The following is a 25,069-nucleotide window of genomic DNA, read 5'->3' as shown; positions in this document are numbered from 1 at the left end:
TGTGTATATGTAAAATGTGTGTGCAAGTATATGTGTATGCACACATTTGTGTATGTATAAAACATGTGAAATTAAGTGTGTGTGTGTGTGTGTGTGTGTGTGTGTGTGTGTAAATACTGTGTATAAATACCTGTGTGTGTGTGTGTGGGGGGGGGGGTGCAGCGCTAGCTAGGCGGACGAGGGTCTTTGGGTGAATCGGAGAGCTTTTCTTACACCCACTTCAATAGTCGGAAAAACCGTTTTTTAGCAAGCTTTTGGGTGTAAAAACCCGTCGTCGAGCTGAGGAAGCCTCTGCAGCTGGTGCGCGCTCTTCCTCTTCGTTCCATCCTTAGACCAACACGGCGACAATGCACACCCCAAGATCGGTCTATGCACACGTGTCTGTGTATAAAAATGTGTGTGCAGTTATGTGCGTGTATTAAAAGGTGTGTGCCATTACCTTTTGGTATAAAAGGTGTGCGTAGATGGAGCTATGCACACATCTATCTGTGTGTGTGTATGTATATAAAAATATACATAAAATTGTAAAATATGTGTACAATGACCTATGTGTGTGTCTAGATCTATGCATGCATCTAAGTGTGTGTATAAAATGTATGTGCAATTATGTGTTTGTGTGTATGTTTGTGTATATAAATATAAATGTTTGTAAGTGTGTGTGTGTGTGTGTGTGTATTTGGAAGCGGGGTGCGGGGACAGTGCCCCTGCCTGTGCAGCCTGGCTATGTTAGTGGGGCTGGGGGCATCCTGCAGACCAGCCTTTGGGGTGGATGGGGTGCCAGACCCCCCCCCAAATTTTGCATGTGCCTGGTTGCGCCAGCCCTCTCCCCCGACCACTGCCCTGATGGGACCTGCAAGCTGGGCACAGCGCAGCACAGCACAGCACAGGGCACCCATCAGCCGTGCCCGCCCCCGGCTCTGCCGCTCTTGTGCACTGGGGAGCGGGCTCAGGAGCTGCGTCTCCCCGGCCCCCCCGGAAGACAAAGCAGGTAGACACGTGCTTCGGCACAGCCAGACTTTATTGGGTGGCAGCACAATAAATAGCTGGGGGGGGAGAGCATAAATAACAATAATAATATGAATAATTAGTAATAATAATTAAGGGCTTTACATATGAGCATCAGGCTCACAGCAGCAGGCTTACACACACACACGTGTGTGCACACATATGCACAGCAGCAAGGGCTGGAATAACTAGCCAGGCTGAGGACCGAGGCAGGACACACGTGCCTGGGACTCAGCACCGGCCTCTTGCTGCCATGGGCCTGGGCAGCCTGGCTGGATCCGACATAAATAACTCATAAATAACACAGGCAAATAAATACATGGCAGGGGGGGGGAGGGGGGGGCAGCACTGCCCTGCATCCCCGTGCACCTGGACCTGCCTCGAGACCCCAGGTTTTCCTGCAGGGAATGGGGTAAAACCAGGCACAAGCCCCTGAATACACCCCGGGCAACGCTGACCCCAGGCAGTGCCCGGATGCATGAGGATGGCGCCTTGCTGCGTCCACCCCGACGCCTGGATGCCAGGCTCTCCATGCACCAGGGAGGTGGGGGGTCACGCTGTGTGCAGGCAGGTGGGAGGGATCTGGATCCATAGGGCCTATGGCGGGTATAAACACGTGCCTTAGAACAAGCACATACTGGCCACGTGACACGGTCACGCTACAGGGGGCTATGGGTGGCTGGCGGGCGGGCGACTCCATGGGAGCGCGGTGGCCCTCCCGCCCCGTGGGCAGCTCAGGGAGCGCTGCGGGGCAGGACGCAGGTGCAGCCGACGGGCACGCGGATGTAGTCCACATCGAAGGCGAAGGTGGCGGGGGCGTCGCGTGGGCAAGGCTTGCGGCGCAGCACCATCATGGTCTGGTGGATGAGCACCGAGTTGAGTGCCGTTGTCTCCCGCCCGGTCTTGGTGTCGATGCAGCCGTTGCACAGGCACTCGGCGAAGGCCAGCTTGGGCGGGTACCGGTTCTCGTCCTCGTCGATGCTGTGGTGGGGAAGGCACATGGGTCAGGCCGGGGGGGGTCTAGGGCCAAAGCACACCTGCCTGGGGCCCGGCTGGCAGCGTGAAGGGGTGCCAGCTTACTCCCACTGAGCCCACCCTCGGCTCCCTGCTCTGCTACTGCCTCCCTGCGTGACCTTGGGCATGTCACTTAGCAGCCAGCTCTCCACTGCAGGGAGCCTTGCTATGGCAGTAGGGTTGTGAGGCGGATGAGAAGAGATTTCCCTCTTCTCACATGCCAGAGGAAATGGAGTCAACGCAGAGCAGGGCAGCAGCCCGTTCCCAGATGGGGAAACTGAGGCAGGGCCCAAGACTTGAGGGTGTACACAGTGGACCTCTCCCTTTCCTTCTGCCAGCACCTACCGGTATCGCCAGGGCGAGATGGAGCGCTCGTTGGCTTCACTGTGAGCGCCCGCTGCGAGCTGCAGCGTGGGGCAGCCGGGCTCGGGGTGCCGACGGCGGCGGCGGCTCCGGTCCCGCTGCGCCTGCTCCAGGTAGGGCACCATCTGCACGGGGGCATAGCGGTCCCAGTGCACGGCGCGGCTCACGTAGTGCATGGGCACCTCCCCGGCCTGCAGCTGCTCCTGGCTGAAGCAGGGCACGTGGTGGTGGTGGTGGGCCTGGGTGCCCCCCGGGTGCTTACGGGCCTGGCAGGCCGTCAGCAGGAGCAGGATGACGCCGCACAGCAGGGCCTGCGAGGAAAAGGAGGTGTGAGACCACGCCTGGAAACCCCGCCGGGTGTCAGCACCACCATGCTGCCCTCCGCCTCCCCTGCGGCGCTTGTACACGCATGTATGCAGGACACCCCCACCTGCCGTGGGCACGAGCGCAGGGTCCATGTGCCAGCCTGCATACACCCACTAGGAGCCACACACTCAAAGCCACCAACACGCACACGTGCCCACAGACAGCACACTACAGAGAGGTTCACACCCCCGTACAAGGACACGGATGCGCATCCATATGCTGCACGTCCACACGGCCATGCATGCAGCCTGGTGGTTGTCTTAGCTCATTCATTCAGATGTCCCCACACACACACACACACACACACACACACACACACACACACACACACACACACACACATATTCCCCGCCATGAGAAAGTGGGCTAGGGCTCCTCCCTGACCCCTTACAGTGCAGCCAGTGGAGCACAACCAGCCGTGTCCCCACCCTCATAATAAATAACCAGCCAAATTGCTATTAAATTGTTCCTTATTTTTTTTTTTTGGAGAGGCTTGAGGTGTCTTACACACCCAAAAATATGGTACTGCTGCCTGGCTCTCCTTTTACACACACAAAACCATCCACCCACCCAAACCCACACCCACCCACACCCACACACCCCCTTGCTGCCTCCCTTGCCCATGCCAGCCCAGCTGGGGCTGAGTCAGCTCCCTGCAGCCGGGTGTGGGCACTGGCAGGCCCTTACCATGGCAGGGGATGCCTGGGTGGAGGGTGCCATGGCTGGGAGCAGAGCCAGACGTGTCCTGGGTGCGTGGAGCCCTGTTGCTGTCCTGGTTGCAGTCTGGCTGCCCTCGGGGCCTGGCAGGTGCTGTCTAGCCGGGCTCCCGGCCACGGTGCTTATATAGCCTGCACAGGTGATGAACACACCTGGAAACTCCAAGCATTGCATCTCTTCCTCCTGCCCTGGGGAGATTTCCCAGCGGACTTCCTTCTGTGTGGTCGCTGTGTTTCTTTTCCTCCTGCCATTAATCATTTCCCTGGTGCATTTGAGAAGGGGATTAGTAGGCAAGGGGGGGGCGTCCGGCTTTTCCCTGCAGGCTCCAGCAGGGATCCTCCCTAGACCCTGCAGGCTGGCTCCCCACACCTCCCGAGAGCTGGATCCTCCTCTCCTTGGTGCTCCCCCCCCCCCACCCCATAGGGATGGGGGCTCTGGGCTGATGTGGAGGGGGCTGAGACAGCGCCAGACCTGGGGCTGGGCAGCTGATGCTCCTGCAAGTGGGGAGACTGGCCTGGGTGCAAGCAGGCCCCAGGGGGTGGTGGGCTGCCCTGGTCCAGGGAGCTGCAACCAAGGAGTGGGGGGCTGCTGGCAGAAGAGGCACAGATCCCGGGCGCTGGGGGCCCAGAAACAGAGCAGCGCCTCAGAAACACCGGCGTGGGGAGCTGCCACTTGGAAGCAGGAAGCCGTCTGCCCCATATTAGCAGTAGGGCTGGTCATGGGGGGGGTGGCAGCTGCGCAGGGTTAACTTGCTGTGCCCCTGCCAGGAGGAAAATGGTCATCTCTGCCAGCATTGCAGCCGGATGGCCGTGACCCCGGGGCCAGATGGCGCTGGAGCCCCCCAGCCCGTGCACCGAGCCTGTTGCCCTTCTGCACTGGCTGATGCTGGGGTGCATTCGCAGCCTTGTTGTGGGGTGGGTCGTGCTTGCTCCCTGGCACAGGAGGGGCTATTATGATCCCCTTTTGCAGCATGCCCACCACCCTGCCTCCCCCCAGCCGCGGTACCCAGCCTGGCTCGGTGCCCACCTTCCCCCTCCACATTGCTGGGTGTCTACGACCTCGTCGATGCCAGGGCAGCGGCTTGGACCACACCGCCCACAAGCTCCCCTCCATCCCCAGTCCGGGCATCCCTGGCAGCCCCCTCCATGCTGGGATGGAGGGGGTGGGGGTGTTGCTCAGGGTCCTGCACAGGCATGGAGATCAAGCGCTTCCCACACACACGGGGCCGTGGGGGGGGTTGCCCCCCTGCCCACGCCACGAAGCCCCTTGCGCAAGAGCAGGCGGCGACGTCACGGCCACATTCCTTCCCCGGTACCGAGCCCGGCACTGAAGCAAGGCCCAGAAGTCCCATGTTGGGCAACCCAGGAAAAGGGCAATGGGGCATAGAAGCAGGGGGTGGTTTTATGACACTGCAGGAGAGGAAGACCGCAGGGACCACCCCCGGAAGAATTCCCCCCTGCCAGGGCCAGGCCCCGCTCGTGTCTCCCACCCCGGTGCCTGCAGGGCCGATGGCAGCCACACCCCTAGGCCCACGCCTGGGCCCGCTGCACGCTCGCACAGGCAGTGTGGAAGGATTGCAAGGCTTGTTTTTGAGCAGCCCCTCGCGCAGACCGGAGCAGGGCCGGGGGTCCCCCCATCGCAGCATGGGAGCAGTGCCCGGGGCTGTCCTGTGTTCACTCATATATAGCTATTGGGTGCTGCTGCCCCACTGCATGGCACACTGACCGGGGGGATGTGTGGGGGGCTTCGGCCCTTGTCATAGGTGCTGGAGAGCCCCGGTCCCGCAGATGCGACAGAGAACGGAGCCCGTCCCGACTAACCCTGCAGGTTCTCACGCCCGAGACCCGCGCGCAGCCCATCTTGGGACATCTGCCTAAGCTGCCCTAGGACATGTCACCGCTGACCACAGCCAGATCGCTCCTGTCCGCAGAGATGGCGAGATTGCAGCAGCCGGTGAGCGCCAGGGTGGAAATATGCATGCCCTCACGGGGATGGAAACAGGGGAAACAATGCGACCAGAGGCTGCGGCCCCGGCTGGCGCTCAGGGGGAAGAGGCCGGGGCTCCTGGGCACCCAGCCGGGGCAGTTCAAGCCAGCCAGAGACGTGCTCCTTCCAGCTGCTGCGGCAGACAGGTATTCCCGGCAGCCACGCAGGGCTTGCACGGTGGGGCTTGGTGCAACTCTGCAAGGGTGAATCCCCTCGGGAGGTAGCTACTGGCACGTGGGCAGTGCCAATGCTGTGCAGGGAGGGGTGAAGCCAGCCCCCGTGCATTAGTGTCTCATGCAAACACGGTGACATCATTTACATTGCCTGTGGCACCAGCAGGGCCCCCCTCCTCCTCGGCCTGGCAGGCACCATTCACCCCCACTGCCAGCAGCTCCAGTGCACAGGATGCCCCCGCTGAACCAGGGCATGTCCCTTAACATCCGTGCCTCAGTTTCCCCACCCCTGCTTTGAAGAGCCAGGCTCACAGCACCGCTCCCTCCACATGCAGCTGTGGTACCGGCGTGTGCAGGCGGAGACAGTTCATGCTTGCGAAGGGCACGACATTCAACCTGTGCTGTGTTCAGAGGCCAGCCGTGATGTGAGCTCCTGGGTGTCCAAGCCCTGGCAGATGTCACCTGCAGCTACGTGGCTGGGTAAGGGGGCAGCAATACCTCGTCGGAGGCCAGGGGGGTGGGCACAGATGGGGGCACCCCGAAGAGAACAGACAGGCTGGGAAGAACTGTTTATCAAAATACTTTATTTCGGGTAGACCCCTCAAAAAAAGACCCTCCTCGTCAGACAGACATCCCAAGACCTTTGCGGGTTTTTTTTTTGTTTGTGGTTTTTTGTTTTTTTTTTAAATCAACTAAAACAATCTGATGCTTAAAATAAAAGACAGGTTGTATTTCCCAATCAGACTTTCGTCAAGAATATATATATATTTGTCTTGCTCCTGGGGGAGGGCTGGAGGGAGGGGGGGGCGGCGATAGGGGGCAGGAAGAGAAGATGATGTCGCCAGTAGTTCACAGCAGTTTTCGGTTCTCGTTACACAGTATATAGAACTGCATTGCTGAAGACACTCAACCACACAGCAAGGCTAACTAGAAGAATACAACTCATGGCTAGCAAAGAGGAGAAGGCAGAGAGAAATGGGCTGGGGGAGGGCAGAGAGAAAAAGAGAAAGAAAGAGAGAGGGGAAAGTAGTGAACGTATCCAACAGGGCTGCGATCTGGAGTCCTCTGTGCATAATTTACATGGAAAACCTGGCGGGGTGGCTGGGCCTCCGTCGTGGTGCCGGCTCGGTCTGTCTGGCGGGGCTGGCGGCCCCCGCCGCGCGGCCCTAGGGTAGGAGCCGGGGTGAGTCGCATCTTTTGTGTGTTCGCTGCTGCCAAACTTGGTAATTTTTTTGTTTTAAAAGAACCGTGGCCAAAATGAAAGAAAAAAAAAATCATCATCATCAGACGGAACCGCCAAATCCAGAGTGGCCGCGTCGTGCTACGTATAAAAACAGCTCAGAGTCGCTAGGCCAGGCCGAGGCGAGGCTGCAGCCGCGCCCGACTATACTTTCCCGGGGATTTTGGCCCTTTTGCGAGCGATGGCGTCTTCCACCGCTTTCAGCTGCTTCAGGAGCTCCTCCCGCCGCGACAGCGTGCTGGACTTGCCGGCCTTGGCGCCGGCGGCTGGCGCGCCTGGCTCGGATGCCTTGCCTGGGACGCTCGTGACTTTGCTGGAGCTCTTGGATTGGGGTGAAAGCTGGCGTTTCCTAATGGGAGGAGAGAGAGAGAGGGAGAGAGAGTGGGGTGAGTGGGGATGGCTGGATCACAAAGGGGTCGCCGTCCTGCAAACACTGATCCCAAATCAAGACCAGCACTGAACACGGGCCCGGAGCCACGCAGAGGCGAGGCTGCACAGGAAGGACGGGAGATGGGACTGAATACCAGAGCCCGAGAGCTCCACTTGCAGGAGATTCAACTCTAACTGCCCTGTCCTGCGCCGTGGGGGTGAAGGACCCTGCTTCCACGTGGGAGCAGGCAATGACACGCGGAAGCCAGGAAGTGCAGCACGGTGCTCTCCCGCCCCAGTGCCAGGGATTGCTTCACGCTGTAGATAACCCTGCACATGACTGCCAGCCGGCAGTCACAGGACCAGGCTGCTGCCTGGCCTAACTCTGTTCTTCCTGGCACCTGTCTCCGGAGGAGCTGCCCTGAGAACCTGATGGCAGCAGGTCACACGGGGAGAAGTGTTAACTCTGGCTGTTCACATGTGAACTGGGAAGTGCTTGAACCCAGGAAGGGGAACAGTGGGGGTCGAGCTGCCAGCTGCAGCAAACGGGCTCTTCCTTCCCTTCCCTGCTAGCCCTTGAACTTGGTGCTCTTGCAGCCCTTGGCATTACCCGCCTGCCAAACAGCGATGGGCACGAGGTTGGGAGCTAGCAAGCGTCACTCCAGCAGAGCCAACATTCACTCTGGCAGCCAGTGAACACGGTCCCGGCCGCACCGCCGGCCTGCTGAGGAAGGACGAGATTCTGCCAACAGCCGAGCATCATGAGGCCTGGGATTTTTACAGTGGGCTTTGCTCCGCTGCCCATGAGACGAGGAGACTCATGCGCCCGGCCCCTCAACTGAGGAAGAGGGCAGCGTTAACCTCGTGGCACAGGCCGTGTGGGATGCAGCCGTGCTGCTTGCAGCGCTTGCCCACGTTCCTGCAGGGCAGGAGCTAGGAAGCACAAAGCCGTGGTGTGCGGGACCCACGTGGCAAGCTGGACCGAAGCCATCACCAGCCCAGGGGCCCCAGAACAGACTGTGAGGACAGCCGGCTCCTGGCTAATGTAACAAGCCCCCGACTCCACACCCCTCATTCTCTCGGGGTGCAGTCAATCGGCCCTGCGCTCATCTGAGATCACATGGGACGAAGAACAAACAGGCTATGCCAGGTCCCTATCATCAGGGCCTGCGGCCTGAAGCCTGGCCTGGAGTCATTTGTTCTCCCCCCCAGGTTAGAAAGAAGAAATGCAGTGGTGCACAATGGGCAGCTGAGAGGGGACATGCTGTGGCCTGGGCCCCCTGGGGTCTCCGAGCCAGAGCAGTGCTCGTGGAGGGCTGTGCAACCTGAGCTCCATGAGCTGCAGCTGGTTTTGCTTAGGGAGCTGCACAGAGCTGACATCCTCACCGCCGGTGTCCATCAGACCCTGTCCTAGTGCAAGGGGAATAGACCCAGGAGCTGCGGGCGCATGCTGTGGCATGGATAGCGCCAAGTCCCCACGCTTCCTCACGCAGGTGTCATCCCAGTTCCCTTGAACCCAACATGGGTGTGACCCTGGCTCCTTGCTGGCGAGGGCCGCCCTCGTCTTGCAGCATGATGGAAGTGGTCCCTGCTCCAGCCCTTGGGTGTGCAGCCGTCCCCCCAGATGACAGGCCAAGGCTTTCCTCTTCTGCAAACACCAGTGCACACGGGGCATCGCGCGGCGAGGACAGGGGGATGTACTGACCTGTCAGCTTGTGCAGGGGTAGGCTTGGGGTTCTGGCCTCTCTGGCGCTCTTGCTTGGGTGAGGAGAGCCTCCCGGCGGGTTTCCTATCACGAGCACCTACTGGAAAGGAAAAGGCATGTGAGCCCTGGCCTGCTGCCAAACCCTGCTGTAGTGCTCTGAGCAAAACTGGTCCCTAGCAGGACGGAGTTGTGCCAATCAAGACAGTCCTGGCTGTAGCATCATGACAAGCACTAGCTGACCTATCCGAAGCACCCCCCCCGAGGCATGCAAGGCAGATGGCTTTGTCCCCTCGTCTCTGCGGTTGCCAGAGCACAGCCCTCCTGTTGGGTTTTTAGGCCATCGGTATAGCATCTGCCCAGATGGTGCCCCGTGTACCTGCAGGCCTGCCTAAAACTGAACAGAAGACACTTGAAGCAACACGCTGCTTTGTGCTGTATTCAGGCAAGCTCCTTGCTGCGCGCACGCGACAGGAGGCTCGGGAGGACTGTGCTTCCCGCCTGCCACCTCCCCGGGCACTCAGCAAGTCAAGAGCGTAGCTGCAGTGGTCGGCCAGGCTCCAGACCGCGGAAGGCAGGAGCTTTTGACTGTACGAGCAGACCGACAGTAGCCGTGAACTACGTCCTCCTGATCTTTCACCTCGCCTAATTTCTCCAGTCACCTCTGCAGTGATGGAATGCGAGGGTTATGACAGCGCTCAGAAAATTATTTCTGGCTGCCAGCCATAGTCAACACGATGCACTGATAGAGGCGTCTGGGGAAAACATCACATGGCTCAGCCAGCTGGTACAACTCAGGCCAGAGCAGGTGCACCTCCCCTACTGACCTCCTCTTGGCTGTTCTTTAGCAACACCCACGGCAGACTGCAGCCCTAGCTGTAGCCGGTTATCTAACCCAGCTCTAGCAGGAGCTGACTTCTAGGTGCCAGTGGACAATGCATAACAGCAAGGGGTTCAGATCTGACCCACTGCAGCAGGGAGGGGAGAGGCTGCAAAGCCCGCTAGACTGCCTTAAGCAGCCTTTTCACAGATCTGGCCAGGACAATACTGATGCCTGGATCAGAGGGTTGGGACAACCACGCCAGCTGGAAAAGAGCTCCAGACCTGGGGGTTTCTCAGAGTTTGTGGACTTGGCAACAGCAAAGGACAACAGCAGGGAAGGAGCATGCAGGGGAGGCCACACATGAGCGCCGAGACAAGGCACCTGCAGTCTGAGGCTGAGGCAAAGTTGGCTGTGCGCCCACCTAAGCTCAATTCACCTTGCAGTAACAAGCCCCTGGCCTCTGCTGGGCATTTTACAGCAGCTGGTTTATGTGCATGAGAAGCCCCATAGTAACTACCTGTTTAGGAGAAGGAAGGCACCACCAGATCTTGGCAGAGTACGTGCCAGCAATTTCTCCACTTCTCAGAGGCATATTTTTAAGGAAAAGCCTCTGTAAACCTAACCCGCTGCCTGCCCTGTGCACAATGCTCCTCTACCAGCAGCCTGCCCTTGCCACGCTGCCAGAGCCCCTGGCCCACGGGTGCATCTCTCGTACTCCTCACCTCTGTCAGGTGACAGGTTGGCTCGCTTAGCTGGCGGAGAGGCTTGCCGGTCCTTGTCCGCTGGCTCGTATCTCTTCCTGCTGCCTTTGTCAGCTGCCTGAAAGGGAAGCAGACAGAGGGGATGGGGGCGGCTGGCAATTCCAGCCCTGGAGTTGCCATATCAGCCAGGCACGCTGGCCTGGGATCTTCACAGTGCTCCTAGAAGTGGCCTGGAAGATGCCCTCCCTGCGCACAAGCCACCTGAACCACTAAGTGCTTGCCTAGGAAGGAGTCACGCAGTGTGCACAAGAATTCACCATTACAATGAACGGGAACACTTAGCTGTGTGCTGCAGCTACCGTCCAGCCGTGCTTCTGGTGGGATGTTTTACAGCTCAGGGCAAAAGGGAATAAAAGCAGCAGCATTTTGGGTGGTCTCCTGGGGGATGGGAATCCAACACTGTATCCTATAATGCGGAGCATCCCCCAATGCAGGTCTTCTGTTCACCCAGTGTACCCTGTACCGCAAACCTACTGGTCTTTACAACCAGGATCCCATTCACCTGCAGTAACAGCACTTGCTTGAGTTTAGGGCACAGAAGCAAAGCAAGGTTTCCTTGGTGCGGCAAATGGCAAAGCTAACAGAGGCTGGCTGAAGTCACTGCTCTGGCCCGGACTGGGGCCAACATCCCACTGCAGCAAGGAATGGACCCCCCCCCATGGGGTCAGGAGCATGATGGTGCCCCTCACTGAAAGATGGGACCTTCTGTCTGACCACTCGCCCCAGAGACAGCATGGTGACCGTAAAGATGACCGGCAATGGTTCCAGCATCGACAGACAGAGCCAACAGCGAGGGCAGATAGGGCAACATCGCTGGTACCCCCATGCTCCACCCCAGCCCAGAGGCCCAGATGCTGATCCTGCCCCCCCCTCCAGCTGTTCCCCAGGGGAGAACAGGCCTGGGTACTCACCTTGTTTAACAGTGTCAGCTTGATCTCCTTGTGGGCACTGAAGCCGCCCTGCTGAGCCTGGGGTGCTGCGGGCTGCTGGGATGGGAGCAGCTGCTGGGATTTGCTCCCAGGCGCGGGCTTGGCCGACTTCGGGGCCTGGGCAGGCGTCTCCCGTTTCCGCTTCTCTTCCTTGGCGCTATCTTCCTTCTTTGATTTTCCTGCTGGAACCAGAAGCCTTGCCATAAACCCTTCCACCCCTCCTCCCCTTCAGGGGCAAGGCAGAAAGGTGCTTTGGGGGCCTACAGCATGCGGCCCCCAGCACTGACAGCTGAAGGAAACTAGTTCTCTCCCCTGGGGAAATTTGAACACAGCGACAGATAAGGAGTGAAAGGCGCTCATGTCAGGTTCTGCTGGGGTCTGGGAAGAGCAAACGGGGTTTACAGGCCAGGCCTGCCAGCAGACGGGGCTGGAAGCTCAGCCTGGCACAGCCTCTCAGGGCATGAGGAAAAAGGCAGGAGTGATGGGGAATGGGCATCCAAAGGACAAGGAGAGACCTGCTCAGGCAGCCATGCAGGTATGGACACGAGGGCTCCAACGAGGCCACCTCACATCTTCTTAGCACGGTGGACTGAAAGCAGACAACCCCGGACTCCCTTGGCCTATACAAACCCACTCCCCTACCTGCACCTACCTAGCAGGTGCCACGCGGTACCTGGGACCGCCATGCAAGCACATCTTGCCCCTCCGCTCCTTCCCTGGGATCCCATTAGTAATTGCAAAGGCAGATACCTCTACCTTTCTTCTGCTGCGCTGGGGTTAGGGACCGGGAGCTGGCAGAGGAGACTGGACTGGCCAGGTCAGCATACATGTCTTCCGAGTCAGCACTGCGCACGGAACTGCTACTGGACGAGGCACTAGAGACGGAGGAGACGCTGCTCACACTCAGGGACCTGCATCGGGAACGCAAGCAGGTATGTGCTGATGGCTGCGTACGGCAGAGGATGCATGGAAGCTGCCTACAGTCCGGAGAGCACCTTGGCGTCAACGCCCCGCCTGGGTTGAGGTGCTGTTCACGAGTCAGAGAACTGCCGAGGTAAGTGGTGCCCGTGGCCAGACGAGAAGGCCATGTCCAGCGCAGAGGACACCGAGCCCCGAAACGTGTCGGGCACAGAACAAACATCTCCAATCGTTTCTACTCGGTTAAGTGAACTAGATCGTTCTTGCTTACATGGGGGAATAACGACCCATCTGCTTGGGCTGCAACCTTTATAAGACCCTTGTGCACCTAATGTCGCCCAATACATTCACTTTAAAAACTGATCCAGAGAGTTGTTCTTGACCTGTATTCCAGACAGAAGGTTTTGAGACTGTAAAGACTATCCAGACATAGCACAAGGAAGGAGGGTGATGCTGGAGAAGGACTGTCATTTGAATGCAAACTTTGCACCTGGCAGTGTCATAGAGAAAGACATGGCAGTCCTTGCCCTCAGCCCGTGATCCAACACCCAAGGAAGTCCAGGAAAAGGAAAAGGGTACGTTACAAGCTCCGTCTACACCACTGCTGACAGACGGACCTGAGCAGCCCCAGCTTTGCTAGCTCACAGCAACCAGAGCCTGCTGAAGCAGCTGAGAGAGCGTTTGGAGGGCTGGCATGTGCTGGTGCTGCCATGCTGCTAGCAGAATCCCAGGGGGAAATGTCAAGCCAGGCCGCATACGTCCAAGCAGAGCCTCTGCCAGTGGGCTACTCCATAGCGACAGCAGCACATGCCTGCCCTAAGTAGTGACAGCTAAGGCAGTGGTGGGAGAAGTGGGTTCAGGGAAGAAGGGACTGAGGAAGAGGTGGGGGCTTGGACAGCCAGGAGTCCAGGGCTGAAGTTCTGCCCATCTCTCTGACAGGAACACCTGCTGGTTTGGGCACACGGGCGGGAAGCACTTCGGTCCTGGAATCAGAGCAGGCACGATGCTCTAATACAGGCTGGCCTGCGCAGGCAGCTCTCACCAGCAGCATGTCACATGGAAGTGAATACACCAGCTGCCTTGGTGTTTCATGCTTCAGCAGGGCTGACTTCCTGTCCCCCTCTGCCCTCCAACCTCAGCTATCTGTATGAGCACCAGGGATCAACTGCAAACTTGCAGAATGACTTGGTACGAAGAGAGCATACCGCAGGAGGCAGACTGCCTCCCAGACACCTGGCATGCACTGAACACGACAAGGCAGCAGCACCCCTTTGCATCCTCAGAAAATAATGGTGACATTCAACCTCGCCATCCTGCAGTGCTTGGACCAGTGAATCAGCTTGGATTCGAGCCAGCTTCTGTTGTGCTCCATACCCAAGGTAGCCTAAGTGCGTGAGACCTTAGGTGAAACGGAAAGTATAACAGCTTACAGAGATTCAGAAAGACTCCTGCGTTTGAACCAGACTTCCCAATTCACAGAGACACGGACTTGGAGAGGACTCGTTCTTGGACTTCTTCCTAAAGTTTTAGTGGAATGTGTGGATTGCTAACAGCCACATCACTGTTCTCTTAAAAGAATGGTGTCTTGGGGCTAGAAGCACAACAGGAACTGGTCTTACAACCTTATCAGCAGATGGGATAACAGTGCAAAGCACTGCTACTGGGCAGATCTTCTGAATACCTTGAACAAACACTGCTGACAGGCCAGGTTATCTTCCCTAGAGAGGTTTGAGAACTACATTTAGGAAGGGTTTGGAATAGCAGCGATGCTGTACACCACAGACCTATTAGCCTGGAAATAAGGAATTCAGGGAATTTCTCCCCAGCAGGAAGGTCAGAGCTCAATTAAGATCGGCAAACGAGGCAAGGAGGCTGTAACTTCAACTCAGTATGAATACTGATGGTTCACGTTCAGCCTTATTTCACTGTTTCTTACTATGAGTTAATACAGCAACTCTCAAGAGTTTCTGCCTTCATTTCCTAAAGTTTAGGGCACATTTATATACCGCGAGCAAAGCATCCTCTCCTCATACAGCCTTCTCTTAAGGAGTATTTTCTTGCAACAGACTCTCAAACCCGTGACACACAACAGTTACACACGGGAGTTTGTTACCTTCTGGCCAAGCCTGGGAAGTGTGAGGCTTTACCTGGATTTTCTGGACCCAGATCGGGAGGGGGAAACTGAGGCAGACGTTGATCGGGAATGAGATCTGGAGAGAGACCGAGACAAGGACCTAGAGCGGGAGCTGGAGCCGCTGTAGCTGCTGGCGCTGCCACTAATGCTGCCACTTACGGTCCGCCTGCAACAGAACAAAAGAAGTCACTCTCCCCTGAGGCTGGCCAGAGCAGAAACAGTTGCAATAGGGTGGTTACTTGGGTGCTTGGTCAACGGGGAGCAAGACGCATCAATGCAGATAGACGTTGATTTACACCGGTCAGGAAAGTAAAGAGCTAGGTCAATGTCCTGGTTTTGGGTGCTTTTCAAACCAGGCATCCCCACCCCACCCTGTGAGTAAGCAGCCTGCTTCTGGACAGCAAGTATTCTGTGCAGGACCGAAGGATGTTGGTCAGCACTAAACAGAGCCTGGTCTGGGTTACAGTACCTTACTCTTGTTCTCTGGGATGAGGAATGGTGGTTTCCTACAGAGGAAGCTGTTAATTGCACAAGACTGTGCTGTTGGCTAGGAGGCTGGACTCCTTTCTGGGGATTAGCTCGCTACCATGTACTTAATTGGGCCTGATCGTCTTATTTACAAGCTAGGGACAGAGCGTTCCACCTTCTAGCGTGCAAACACCTACATGCAGCGCTGAACTTTGGAGGACGTGGGATGTGCCAAAGGACACCTGGCATTAATCCATGTCAGCACAACCCAGAGCTACTAAAATGTTTAGGGGAAAAGGCATTTATCTTAGCAACCCGCCTCCAAGTTGAAACACAGGCAAGTCAGGTTTCCCAATGCTGTTCTCTAGTCACTATTAAGGAACGAGGGCAACTGCTCCTTGCCAAGCTAAGAGCTAAGCATAACAAGTGGAGTGACAAAGAGAGAATGAGTCTCTTAGGAAGACAGGAGACTGGCTGCACCCAGCAGACAGGGATTAAAACTGGGGCATGGCAGCTGGTAAGCTTTTTACTGGAGGCACCTGCACCACAAAAAGGGTTGTTTCTCTCCCCTCTGCCTGCAGGGAGGGAGGTTAAGCATCCCTTGGGCTGGGCAGAAACTCTCTCAGCATTAGATATGCCTGGGGTACGCTAGGCATCAGCTGCTCCATTATCAAGCCCACAACAACAGCTGCTGCTCCATTATTTTCTTAAGCAGCTGCTTCTCTGGATTCTTGGTGGCTCCCAGCTTCCTTTGCTTTTCCAGCAGCTGGACACCTCAATCCACATGCATCTTCCCTACCCTGTGCAAGTTCACTAGTGGTGTGCTTCACGTATTCTACCGCTGCAGACACCCAGGAGAAGCCCAGCCTGGTTTGTTTTCATACACCAGCCCCTGACTCCAGGGGAGTCTAGGGAGCAAGGAAAAGGGCTCTTTGATCACATAGGGGAGGAGCCCTCCTCCGCTCCTCTTACCTCCGGGGCGGAGTCCTCGTCTGACGCTCCTTCCTCCTGGCCTCTCTATTATCCCCTGGCTTGGCTGGCTCTGGGGCAGCTGCTGCAATTTTAGTCAGGGGCTGAGGGGCTGGCAAGGCAGCTAGTTTCTTCACAGACTTCTCACTGCAAAGCAAAAACAGGGTTTGATGCTGTTGTTTGTGACTGAGCTCTGGCACACGCCACAGGGGGTTTCAGAAGCAATGCAATGTCCCACTACTTCCCACTAGCGAAACCTGAGATTCATTGCCTTAGCTGGGGACTTTTGGATGAGGGAATGCAACGTGTACTTCACCAACACAAACTATTTCAAAAGAGACATGTGACTACATCATAATCTCGGTGAGAACCCACTCCCCCAGTGTACAGGTTATTTCACAGGGCCTACTTCCAATGAGCTTCTTGTGATATACATGTATCCAACACACATCCCTGCTGAGAAAGGGTGCTGGGCTCAACGAGCCACACAGGCTCTTGCCTTGGGCACGTATTCCTGAGCCAGTCCTCATGAAAATGGACTGGTTTGTGCCAACCTCAATTTCAAGGTGCGAGCCCCTGATCTTGAGCATTGCGGTTTATGGTTGAGGTTACATAAGATCACCACAAGTGTCCTTGGGCATCACTTCCAGCTTTTATGATGAGGGTACTAAATGGCAAAGGGATGTCAGCTCAATCAAGTCGTGCTTTTTATGAGGCTCATGATCACTGTCAATAATTGTTTATCACCCAGTGTACTGATAGTGATGCCACACACCCACTCCTAACTGTGCTAGAAGTGACTGGATTACAGAAGAACCACTTATTGTTTCCTGCCTGTGTAATGTTACAGGTTTGCTTCCTCCATTGTGGAACACCAAATATTGATCAGGTGTGTTGTCATCACGTAACTCAAAGAAAGCAGAATTCCCCGTGTCTCTCTAGCAGGTGACCACGTATAAAAGGTGGCATCCAAAGCAGCTCAGAGGCTCATGATATGCAGACCCAAGGTCAAGGTGAGCAAAGCCTGCATTAGGTGAACATCCATGGTTATGGACCAGCTGCAGCAGAGCCTCAAAGTTGGAGGCCTTTCATAAATGGCTTTTAGGTAACCTGTAAGAGTGACGTCACTCTAGTAGTGAAACATCCTCCCATAAACCCAACTTCCTATTTTATGACAACAGGAGGTTGCAAAATATCAAACAAAAATTAAAAAAAGGCACGAGTGGTGACATAAGCAGTTAAAAATAAACACTTCAGTTGACAGAACTGTAGTGTTTGTTTTAATTTGCATGCGGGTACACAGATATCTCCCTCTACTGTAACGTGACTTGCCCAGCCAAGTGGCAGCCAAGAGACTAAAGCTATCAGCAGAAGCTTCTCTACCAGATTTTAGGCCTGTCAGCTCATTATTTCCAACTGAAGAAGTGTGCACCCACCCATCCACTTCTGGAGCTCTGATATGAGCTACTTTTTCCAAGTAAGGAGTTGCCATTTTTAGAGATGCTGCATCCTCAAATGCTCAAAGCTTAATGCCCATCTACTCAAAGGATATTCTGGCTTCGATTTCTAGCATGATGGGAAAAAAAGGGCCAGGATTCCACCCCCGGATCCCATAAGAGCCCCAAGGTCAAGTAATTCCAGGCCATTTCTCATGCCCCGTGTTCCAAGCAGACAGGAAGGCTTACCCTTTTCCAACAGGCAGTGCAGGTTCCCCTTTAGTTTTCACAGGCGCTTTGTGCGGAGATGGTGTCGGGGAAGGAGAAGGTGAAGATGAGAAGGACCGGGACCTAGGCAAAGAAAGGACATGTGACACCCTGCTCAGTCCCTGGCACTGCAAGAGGGTGCCCCTGCCCATGCTCCTGAGCACCCCCCGCTTCCCCTTCCCTAGGCAAAATGGCTGCATCATACTAGCCAGTTCTAGCAGGCTGTAACTCATTCTGCTAGTGCTGTATCTAGTCTCCAGCTCGGTGCTGGTGTTGGAGGAATGAATTCTGAAGGGAAAATAATGGTCAGCTAGACTGTAGCTTGCACTCAGCTGTTTCACACCAGTGCATGGCATCGGTGTTCTTGACGTCCTGTGGACACAGGTCATTTTAAGCTCAGACTTCCAAGCACAGGAACTGAAACAAACTAGATTAACTGGGCCTTCTCCATCTCATGACTCCAAGCGCGACCTGCAGTCATTTAGAAAGGAGCAGAAACTTGGAGGGGAAGACCAGGTCTGATCCAAACACCTCTAGCTTCCCAAAATGTTAAGGGGGTGGAGAGGGAATCCAGCAGAGTACATCAAAACCTAGTCAGTCAAGTGACTTTACAACAGCATTGTGGGGTGCCGCAACTGCCGGCAATGATGCGATTCACCTGGCTGCCAAGGCTGAGATTCTTGCTTGTGGTTTAGTACTCCAAAGGGCAAGAAGCCCAGTTTATTTGCACAAGTTTTCCCCTCAGACAATGAGTCTATGGGAAGGTTTGGGAAGTCCCATCACTTTCCCTCTCACAGCAGCAGCTGCCAATCTAAACACATCAGACTGCTTTCTGCTCAGTAACTGCCTCATCCTGCAAGCAACAGGCTGAGGCTGAGAGAAGGGAAGAAGCAAGAAATCATTCTCCTTCCACCAGTTCTACTGTAAAGGTCTGCATTTGTTTCCACGGAGTGGCCTTTCACTCAAGAGGTCCCATCACTCTGCTGTACACAGCAGCAGCTACTAACCTAAGCATGTCAAACTGCAAGAAGCAGCTGGTTCAAGTGCCGTGCTATGCACGTGTCTAGTTTTAAACCAGGCCCATGCAACTGCACAATTTGCACAACAGGAGATGAAACCAGATCTCTGCATGTAAAGATGTACTCGCAGATTGCGTGTGCATGTGTGTGCGCGCGCATGCATGCAAGCCCAAGACTGGGGTTTCTTTTACAACTGCAAACCCTGTGCCACATGCAAGATCCTTACATTTCTAATGTAAAAAAATGAAAATTTGCATACGATGCTGAACAGGGTTAACCCCACTCTTTGAAAGCTGGGTTGGGGGAAGCCCTGATTTTCAAAACTGGGCTACGGTCATTTTCTGCTTTCAGAAGTTGACAAAATGGTAAATTATATGGATTGTCATTAAAATAGTAGAACACACTACATAAACCTCTGATTTATCTGCTGAAATCAGAGTGTCAGAAGGGAAGGTGACATCAATAATGTGACGCTTCCCAGAGAGCTGGATCTGCTCACCAAATGGAGATATTTGTTGAGAGATTTCTAAAATTGTATTTTGAAAGAAAGCGGGCACAGGGTCCACAATATCCCTCACAGTGATTTTACTGTGCAAGCTCATCAGTAGCCTGACGATTCTGTATCGCCTATTCTCTGCCTTTTGGGAAGAGGAGAGAGATGGAGCTGTTGGGTCAGAAGCCAGAGGAGCGGTACCTGGATCTGCTGCCTGAGAAAGAACTGTGTCTTGAAGAGCGACTAGAATAGGAGCTGTAGGAAGAGGATCTGGAACGGGAGCGCGAGGAACCTGAACCAGAATAGGACGAAGAGCGAGAAGATGACCTGGAAAAAAACAAATAAAAAGAATAAAAGGATTCTCATTTTGTGGAGTTAACTGGGTGTGGAGGTCTCCTGTTCAGCAGATCTCATGAATGCCACTCGCATGTTCCCCCATCTCTGCTTCAGGACCCTTCCTGGGCTACGTTACCATACACGGCACATTTCTCCCAAAACCTTATTCATCCCCTCCCCACGCCGGCCACTTCTGTGGTTTAGCGATCAATCTCTAGTTGCCAGCACTCCAGCCACCTGGAACAAGGCCCTGCAGGCAGCAGCTCTCCCTTTCCTTTCCATAACAGTCCCGTAAAGCCCACCTATACCAGATAATGGTCTTCCACCTTGTCCCCAGGTTCCTCTAGGTGGACTAGGATGATCCCAACCAGCAGACACTTAGGATCGAGGAAGGATGGATAAAACCTATTTCTATTTGTTTTAGCAGGGTTTATATCTGCTTTGTTCTTGTTAAGCTGCATGCTCCGTGTTTCTCATGCACACATTAAGACCCCTTTCCTCCCCCCCTTCTTTTGGGAACCCAAAGTTCACGTCTTTAAAGGAAGGCAGCCTGTGGTGGATGATTCAAAATGTTGCTATGTGACAGTCCATCCTGTTCCCCAGGGCTCTCTCCCACCTGGCTCCAGGGCTTCAATTGCTCTCCAGGTCTCTAGACTCACCCTCAACCTAAGTCTCCCTGAAGCAGACTCTCCCCTGCTATCTCTGCAGGGAGCTAGGTCTGCTTTATAAAGGCTCCACAACTTTCCCACTCAGACCAGCTTCTGCTAAGATTAGCTGTTAATTAGGTGGACCACACCTTGGCTTCAACTTCTTGGAATGGTCCTCTAAGGACCCACGTGTCCCCAGGCCCTAGTTAGGTTACAAAATGCTAAATTTTTAAAGCCACTCGCCCACTCCTTACAGTTGCCAAGGCTTCACAAGCTCCCCCCTCTTCTGCTGGTTATAAGGACTGTTTATGGGAGCACAAATACAGATCAGCGGCATGTACAAGGGCCATTTCAGCAGGCCATTGTCAAAGTCTGGCAGCCATATGCCAGAGGCACACTGCAGGAGAGTCTCATGCGTTAAGTTGCCCCTCTTGCTCTTCCCTGGCCCACATCTTACCTTGAGGAACCAGAACCAGAGGCAGACGACGCAGAGGTTTTCCGGCGTCGGCGCGCACGGCTGGGAGAGACGGACATGCCAAGTTTCTTCTTGGGGGACTTGGATCGGCGCCAGGGGTCCTTCCATTCGTCTGCTCTCTTTGACTGAGTGGAGGGCGTGGTGGTCGTCTCCTTCTCCTTCTTTGGTGGCTCTGGTTGACGGCTAGAACAGTGGTTCCCAACCTTTTTTATACTGCGGACCGGCAAACTCACTCAAAGAATTTTGGCGGACCGGGTATAGACAATCTAATTTACATACTTAAATTTAATTTTTACGTGGGGAGAGGGGGCGGGTTGCGAGGAACATCATCAATAAAGGAGGAGACAACAGCTAAAAATCATGCATACACAATCACTAGCTAGCTAAGACTAGCTAGCTAGCTGCTGAGTATACAAGCCAGATGTTAGTAGCTACGGCAGTTTCGCTGATACGGAAGTGACTAGCCACAGTTACCGCGGTCCAATTCCAAAAGCTACGAAGTCACAGTCATTGGCCAAGCGAGGACATTCTCGCGCAGCAAATCGGTGTGGCATGGGCCTGGCCTGGGCATAGACCTGTTGCTAGCAGTGGTTAAAGCTCGTGCCACGAGGCTGGGACCTCAAGGGAAGTCTGCTGTATCATCTCAAGTATCAGCCACACCTACATCACCCGGACAGACTAACCCATTCTTGCACACCTCCAATGAAGGATGTGCTGAAACATCCCTACGCAGCCAGCCATGGAAACTCACCACCCCAGCAATGAGAAAGTCAGCCCTAATATCCAACCTGACCCGTCTTTGATGCAGGCTAAAGGCGATTTCTTGTTCTTCTACCCTCCATGACCAAGGAAAACAGCTAGTCACCAACTTTTTATTACAACCTCCTATTATAACTATGGAGACTTACATTCCCCTGCCCTGTTTTCTCATTTGCAGACAAAGCAAGCCCAATTCCTTTCTACAACGGTTATATTTTCCGAACTTTGCTCTTGTTGCTCCTGCCTGTGCTCATCATCTACACCTTTAAATGTGGTGGCCAAAGCAGGGCATAGCACCGTACTGTTGGCTTCTGCTTGGTTTGGAAACCACTGGAGCCTCCTGGCCGGTTTTTGCAGTCCTGTTGCTCAGCCAATTGTTCCATGTTTTGTATTTGTACATTTGACTTCTTCCTCCTAAATGCAATTTATACTTGTCCTCACTGATCCTTCTCCTGTTCATCTCGGCCCCTCTCTCCAATTTGAGGATCATTCTGAATTCTGACCCACCCTCTGAAGTGCCTACTAGCCCCCCCAGGCCGATGCCAAATTTTGCAAGTGGACTCTTTATCCCAGCACCCAGTCGTTAATGAAAATAGATTCATAGAAAGTGAGGGATGAAGGGACCTCAGGAGGTTGCCTCTAGTCCAACGCCCTGCTCAAAGCAGGACCAGCCCCAACTAGATCATCCCAAATACTGACCAGTACAAGGTCTGGGACAGACCCTGGGGGATGCACTCAGTCTGGAAGCAAACAAGTGTATTTTTAGTGCAGTTGTTCAACCAGCTGCACATACTTTATGGGATTTTTTTGACCACTTTTTCTGAATATGCTTATGAGACTCAGGTGGAAGGGCATCAGAAACCTTATGAAAGGCACACCCACTGCTTTCTCCTTGGCACAAGACCAGCTCTACTGCAAAGAAAGAAATTAGATTGGATCAACAGGACTTGTCATGACATGTTATTCTGGCTATTTCTTGACACCGTATTAGCCTTCAGGTGCTTATAAATGGAACGTCTAAATTGTTCTAATATCTTTCTAGGTATCAAAATGAGACTTGCAGGACCTGCCCTTCTCCCTGCCCATTTTTTTTAAGAATGAAGAAAAAAAAAGAGAAAGAGACAGGAACTAGGTTTGCCCTTTCCAGAACTCAGATAACCGCTAAATTTTATAAAGTTTGCTTCCGCTAATTCGGTGAGTTCTCAGGGTTGATTTCATCAGGCCCTGCTGACTCAGACACATCTCACTTACCTAACTCCTTTCTTTAACACATGCCTTCCCCAGCCAGTCCTATGCTAACCTTTTGCCTGGTTTTAGTTAGGTATCTGGTCACAGTTGACTTATTGGGGAAGAGTGAAGCAAAGGAGTGAAACGCTTTGGCCTTCTCCACGTCATCTGTGTCAGCAACGAGAGGAAGCTTGGGGAAGGTGTGGGTCCTTTACTGAACGCAGGAGGCAACCCAGTGACAGGATGTGGGAGCCGCTGAAGCACTTGATGCCCTTTTCACCTCCGTCTTCAAAGGCAAGGACAGCTCTCAGATTACTGCACCGGGCAGCAAAGTTTGGGGAGGAGGGGAGCAGCCAACAGTGGCACAAAAATGGGTTAAGGACTATTTAGAAAAGTTGGAGGTGTGCAAGTCCATGGGGCTGGACAGGATGCACCCGAGGGTGATGAGGAAGTTGGCTGACGGGATTGCAGAGCCTCTGGCCATTATCTTTGAAAATCTGTGGCGATTGGGAAAGGTCCTGGACGACTGGAGAAGGGCAAATAGTGTCCATCCTTAAAAAAGGGAAGGAGGAGGATCCAGGGAACTACAGACTGGTCAGCCTCACCTCAGTTCCTGGAAAATTCATGGAGCAGGTTTTCAAGGAGTCCATTTCTAAGCACTTGGGGGAGGGGAAGGCAATTAGGGACAGTCAGCATGGATTCACCAAAGGCAGGTCATGCCTGACCAATTTAATTGCTTTCTATGATGAGATGACTGGCTCTGGGGATGCAGGAAGAGCAGTGGACATGATACATCTCGACTTTAGCAAGGCTTTCGATACTGTCTCCCACAACCTTCTCACAAACAAGCTGGAACTACAGGCTGGATGAAGGGACTGTAGGGTGGATGGCAAATGAGCTGGAGCATTGGGCTCGGAGGCTAGTAGTCAATGCCTCGATGTCTAGTTGGCAGCCGGTATCAAGTGAAGTGCCCCAGGGGTCGGTCCTGGGGCCGGTTTTGTTCAGCATTTTCATCAACCTGAACGATGGGATGCAGTGCACCCTCAGCAAGCCTGCAGATGATACGAACCCAGGGGGAGCGGTAGACACACTGGATAGTAAGGGCTAGGATTCAGAGAGACCTCAACACATTGGAGAACTAGACCAAAAGAAATCTCATGAGGTTCAGTAAGGAGAAACACAAAGTCCTGCACTTAAGGGGGAACAATTGCATGCACCGGTGCAGGCTGGGGGTGACAGGCTGGGCAGCAGCTCTGCAGAAGGGGACCTGGGGGGGACAGAGGACAAGAAGCTGAATATGAGCCAGCAGTGTGCCCTTGTTGCCAAGAAGGCTACCGGTTGCACTGGTAGGAGTGTTGCCAGTAGGTCAAGGGAAGTGATTATTATTTCGCACCAGGGAGGCCACATCCGGAGTCCTGTGTTCAGTTGTGGGCCCCCACTACAGAAAGGATGTGGACAAATTGGAGACAGTCCAGCAGAGGGCAACAGAAATGGTTCGGGGGCTGGGGGACAGGACTGGTGAGGAGAGACTGGGAGGAACTGGGTTTATTCGGTCTGCAGAAGAGAAGATGGAGGGGGGGGGGGGATTTAATAGCAGCCTTCAACTCCCTGCAGGGGGGCTGCAAAGAGGATGGAGCTGGGCTGGTCTCAGTGGGGGCAGATGACAAGCAGGGAGCAATGGGATCAGGCTGCAGCAAGGGAAGCTGAGGTTGGATATTAGGAAAAACTCTCTCACAAGGAGGGTGAAGTACTGGAACAGGTTACCCAGAGACGTGGTGAAGTCTCCATCCTTGGAGGCTTTGAAGACCCAGCTAGACAAAGCCTTGGCTGGGATGATGTAGTTGGGGCTGGTGCTGCTTTGAGCAGGGGGTTAGACTAGATGTGATCTCCTCAGCTGCCTTCAACCCTCATGTTCTATGATCTTTTATTCGCTCTTTGCCTGTTAAGACTTATACTTCTGTTTGCAGGCATCTATAGACCTTTTCTATTGCCTTATGTCTGCTGTTAATTGCAACTCATTTACATATTTGCTCTTTCTGATGTTCTCCGTACATGGTCCTGCTGTTTTTACAGTTATCCTAAATCATAGACCTTTGTTTCTGGTTTTTGCATTATTCCTTTTTGATTTTCAGATCCTTAAAGTCTTGATATAGCCAAACTTCGCTCTTACTGTGTTTCTCATCTTTCTTCTCTTGTGGGAGGGTTTGTGGCTGAGCTTTAACAGTCTACTTGGTAACAGCCAGCTATTCTGCATGCTTTTACCCCTTTGATTATCTTTCCAGGAGAGCTATTCTACCAGTTTCCTGTGTTTACTAAAGAGTGCCTTTTTTAACCCAGTTATCTTTGCTCTACTACTCTCCCTCCTTCCTCATCTTAGGTCAGCGAATCTCACGATCGTTTTCACCTAACTAACCTTCCACCTATACATTTTCAAGCATTATCCCTCTTAGCTAATATCAAATCTAATAGTTGG

At 54.1% G+C, this 25,069-nt stretch overlaps 2 protein-coding genes across 11 annotated transcripts in view; both read right to left on the bottom strand.

Moving 5' to 3' along the window:
* Window positions 1-1,052: 1,052 nt before the first annotated feature.
* Window positions 1,053-5,995, bottom strand: IL17C (interleukin 17C). Its single transcript, XM_006259804.4, has 3 exons — window positions 5,969-5,995; window positions 2,365-2,693; window positions 1,053-1,986 (listed from the first exon to the last, which is right to left on the bottom strand). The coding sequence occupies exons 1-3, from the start codon at window positions 5,993-5,995 to the stop codon at window positions 1,740-1,742; spliced, it is 603 nt and encodes a 200-aa protein (XP_006259866.4). The 3' UTR covers window positions 1,053-1,739.
* A 193-nt stretch (window positions 5,996-6,188) lies between these two features.
* The window catches only part of ZC3H18 (zinc finger CCCH-type containing 18), a 52,033-nt gene continuing 33,152 nt past the window's right edge, over window positions 6,189-25,069 (bottom strand). For 2 of the 10 annotated variants that reach the window (XM_059713937.1, XM_059713944.1), the window contains exons 10-19: window positions 20,593-20,793; window positions 19,354-19,479; window positions 17,623-17,724; window positions 15,941-16,084; window positions 14,514-14,666; window positions 12,199-12,359; window positions 11,431-11,627; window positions 10,481-10,577; window positions 8,939-9,035; window positions 6,189-7,213 (exon numbers count right to left, since the gene is read on the bottom strand). In XM_059713937.1, coding sequence (XP_059569920.1) covers window positions 7,009-7,213; window positions 8,939-9,035; window positions 10,481-10,577; window positions 11,431-11,627; window positions 12,199-12,359; window positions 14,514-14,666; window positions 15,941-16,084; window positions 17,623-17,724; window positions 19,354-19,479; window positions 20,593-20,793 — 1,483 coding nt within the window. In that variant the 3' untranslated portion in view covers window positions 6,189-7,008. Of the gene's footprint in view, window positions 7,214-8,938; window positions 9,039-10,480; window positions 10,578-11,430; window positions 11,631-12,198; window positions 12,360-14,513; window positions 14,667-15,940; window positions 16,085-17,622; window positions 17,725-19,353; window positions 19,480-20,592; window positions 20,794-25,069 lie in introns of all 10 variants that reach the window. The other 8 variants (XM_059713934.1, XM_059713939.1, XM_059713936.1 and 5 more) reach the window with 7 other exon arrangements.

Source organism: Alligator mississippiensis, chromosome 10, assembly GCF_030867095.1.
Source record: "Alligator mississippiensis isolate rAllMis1 chromosome 10, rAllMis1, whole genome shotgun sequence".
Taxonomy (NCBI): domain Eukaryota; kingdom Metazoa; phylum Chordata; order Crocodylia; family Alligatoridae; genus Alligator; species Alligator mississippiensis.
This window is presented reverse-complemented; position numbering and strand designations above follow the sequence as displayed.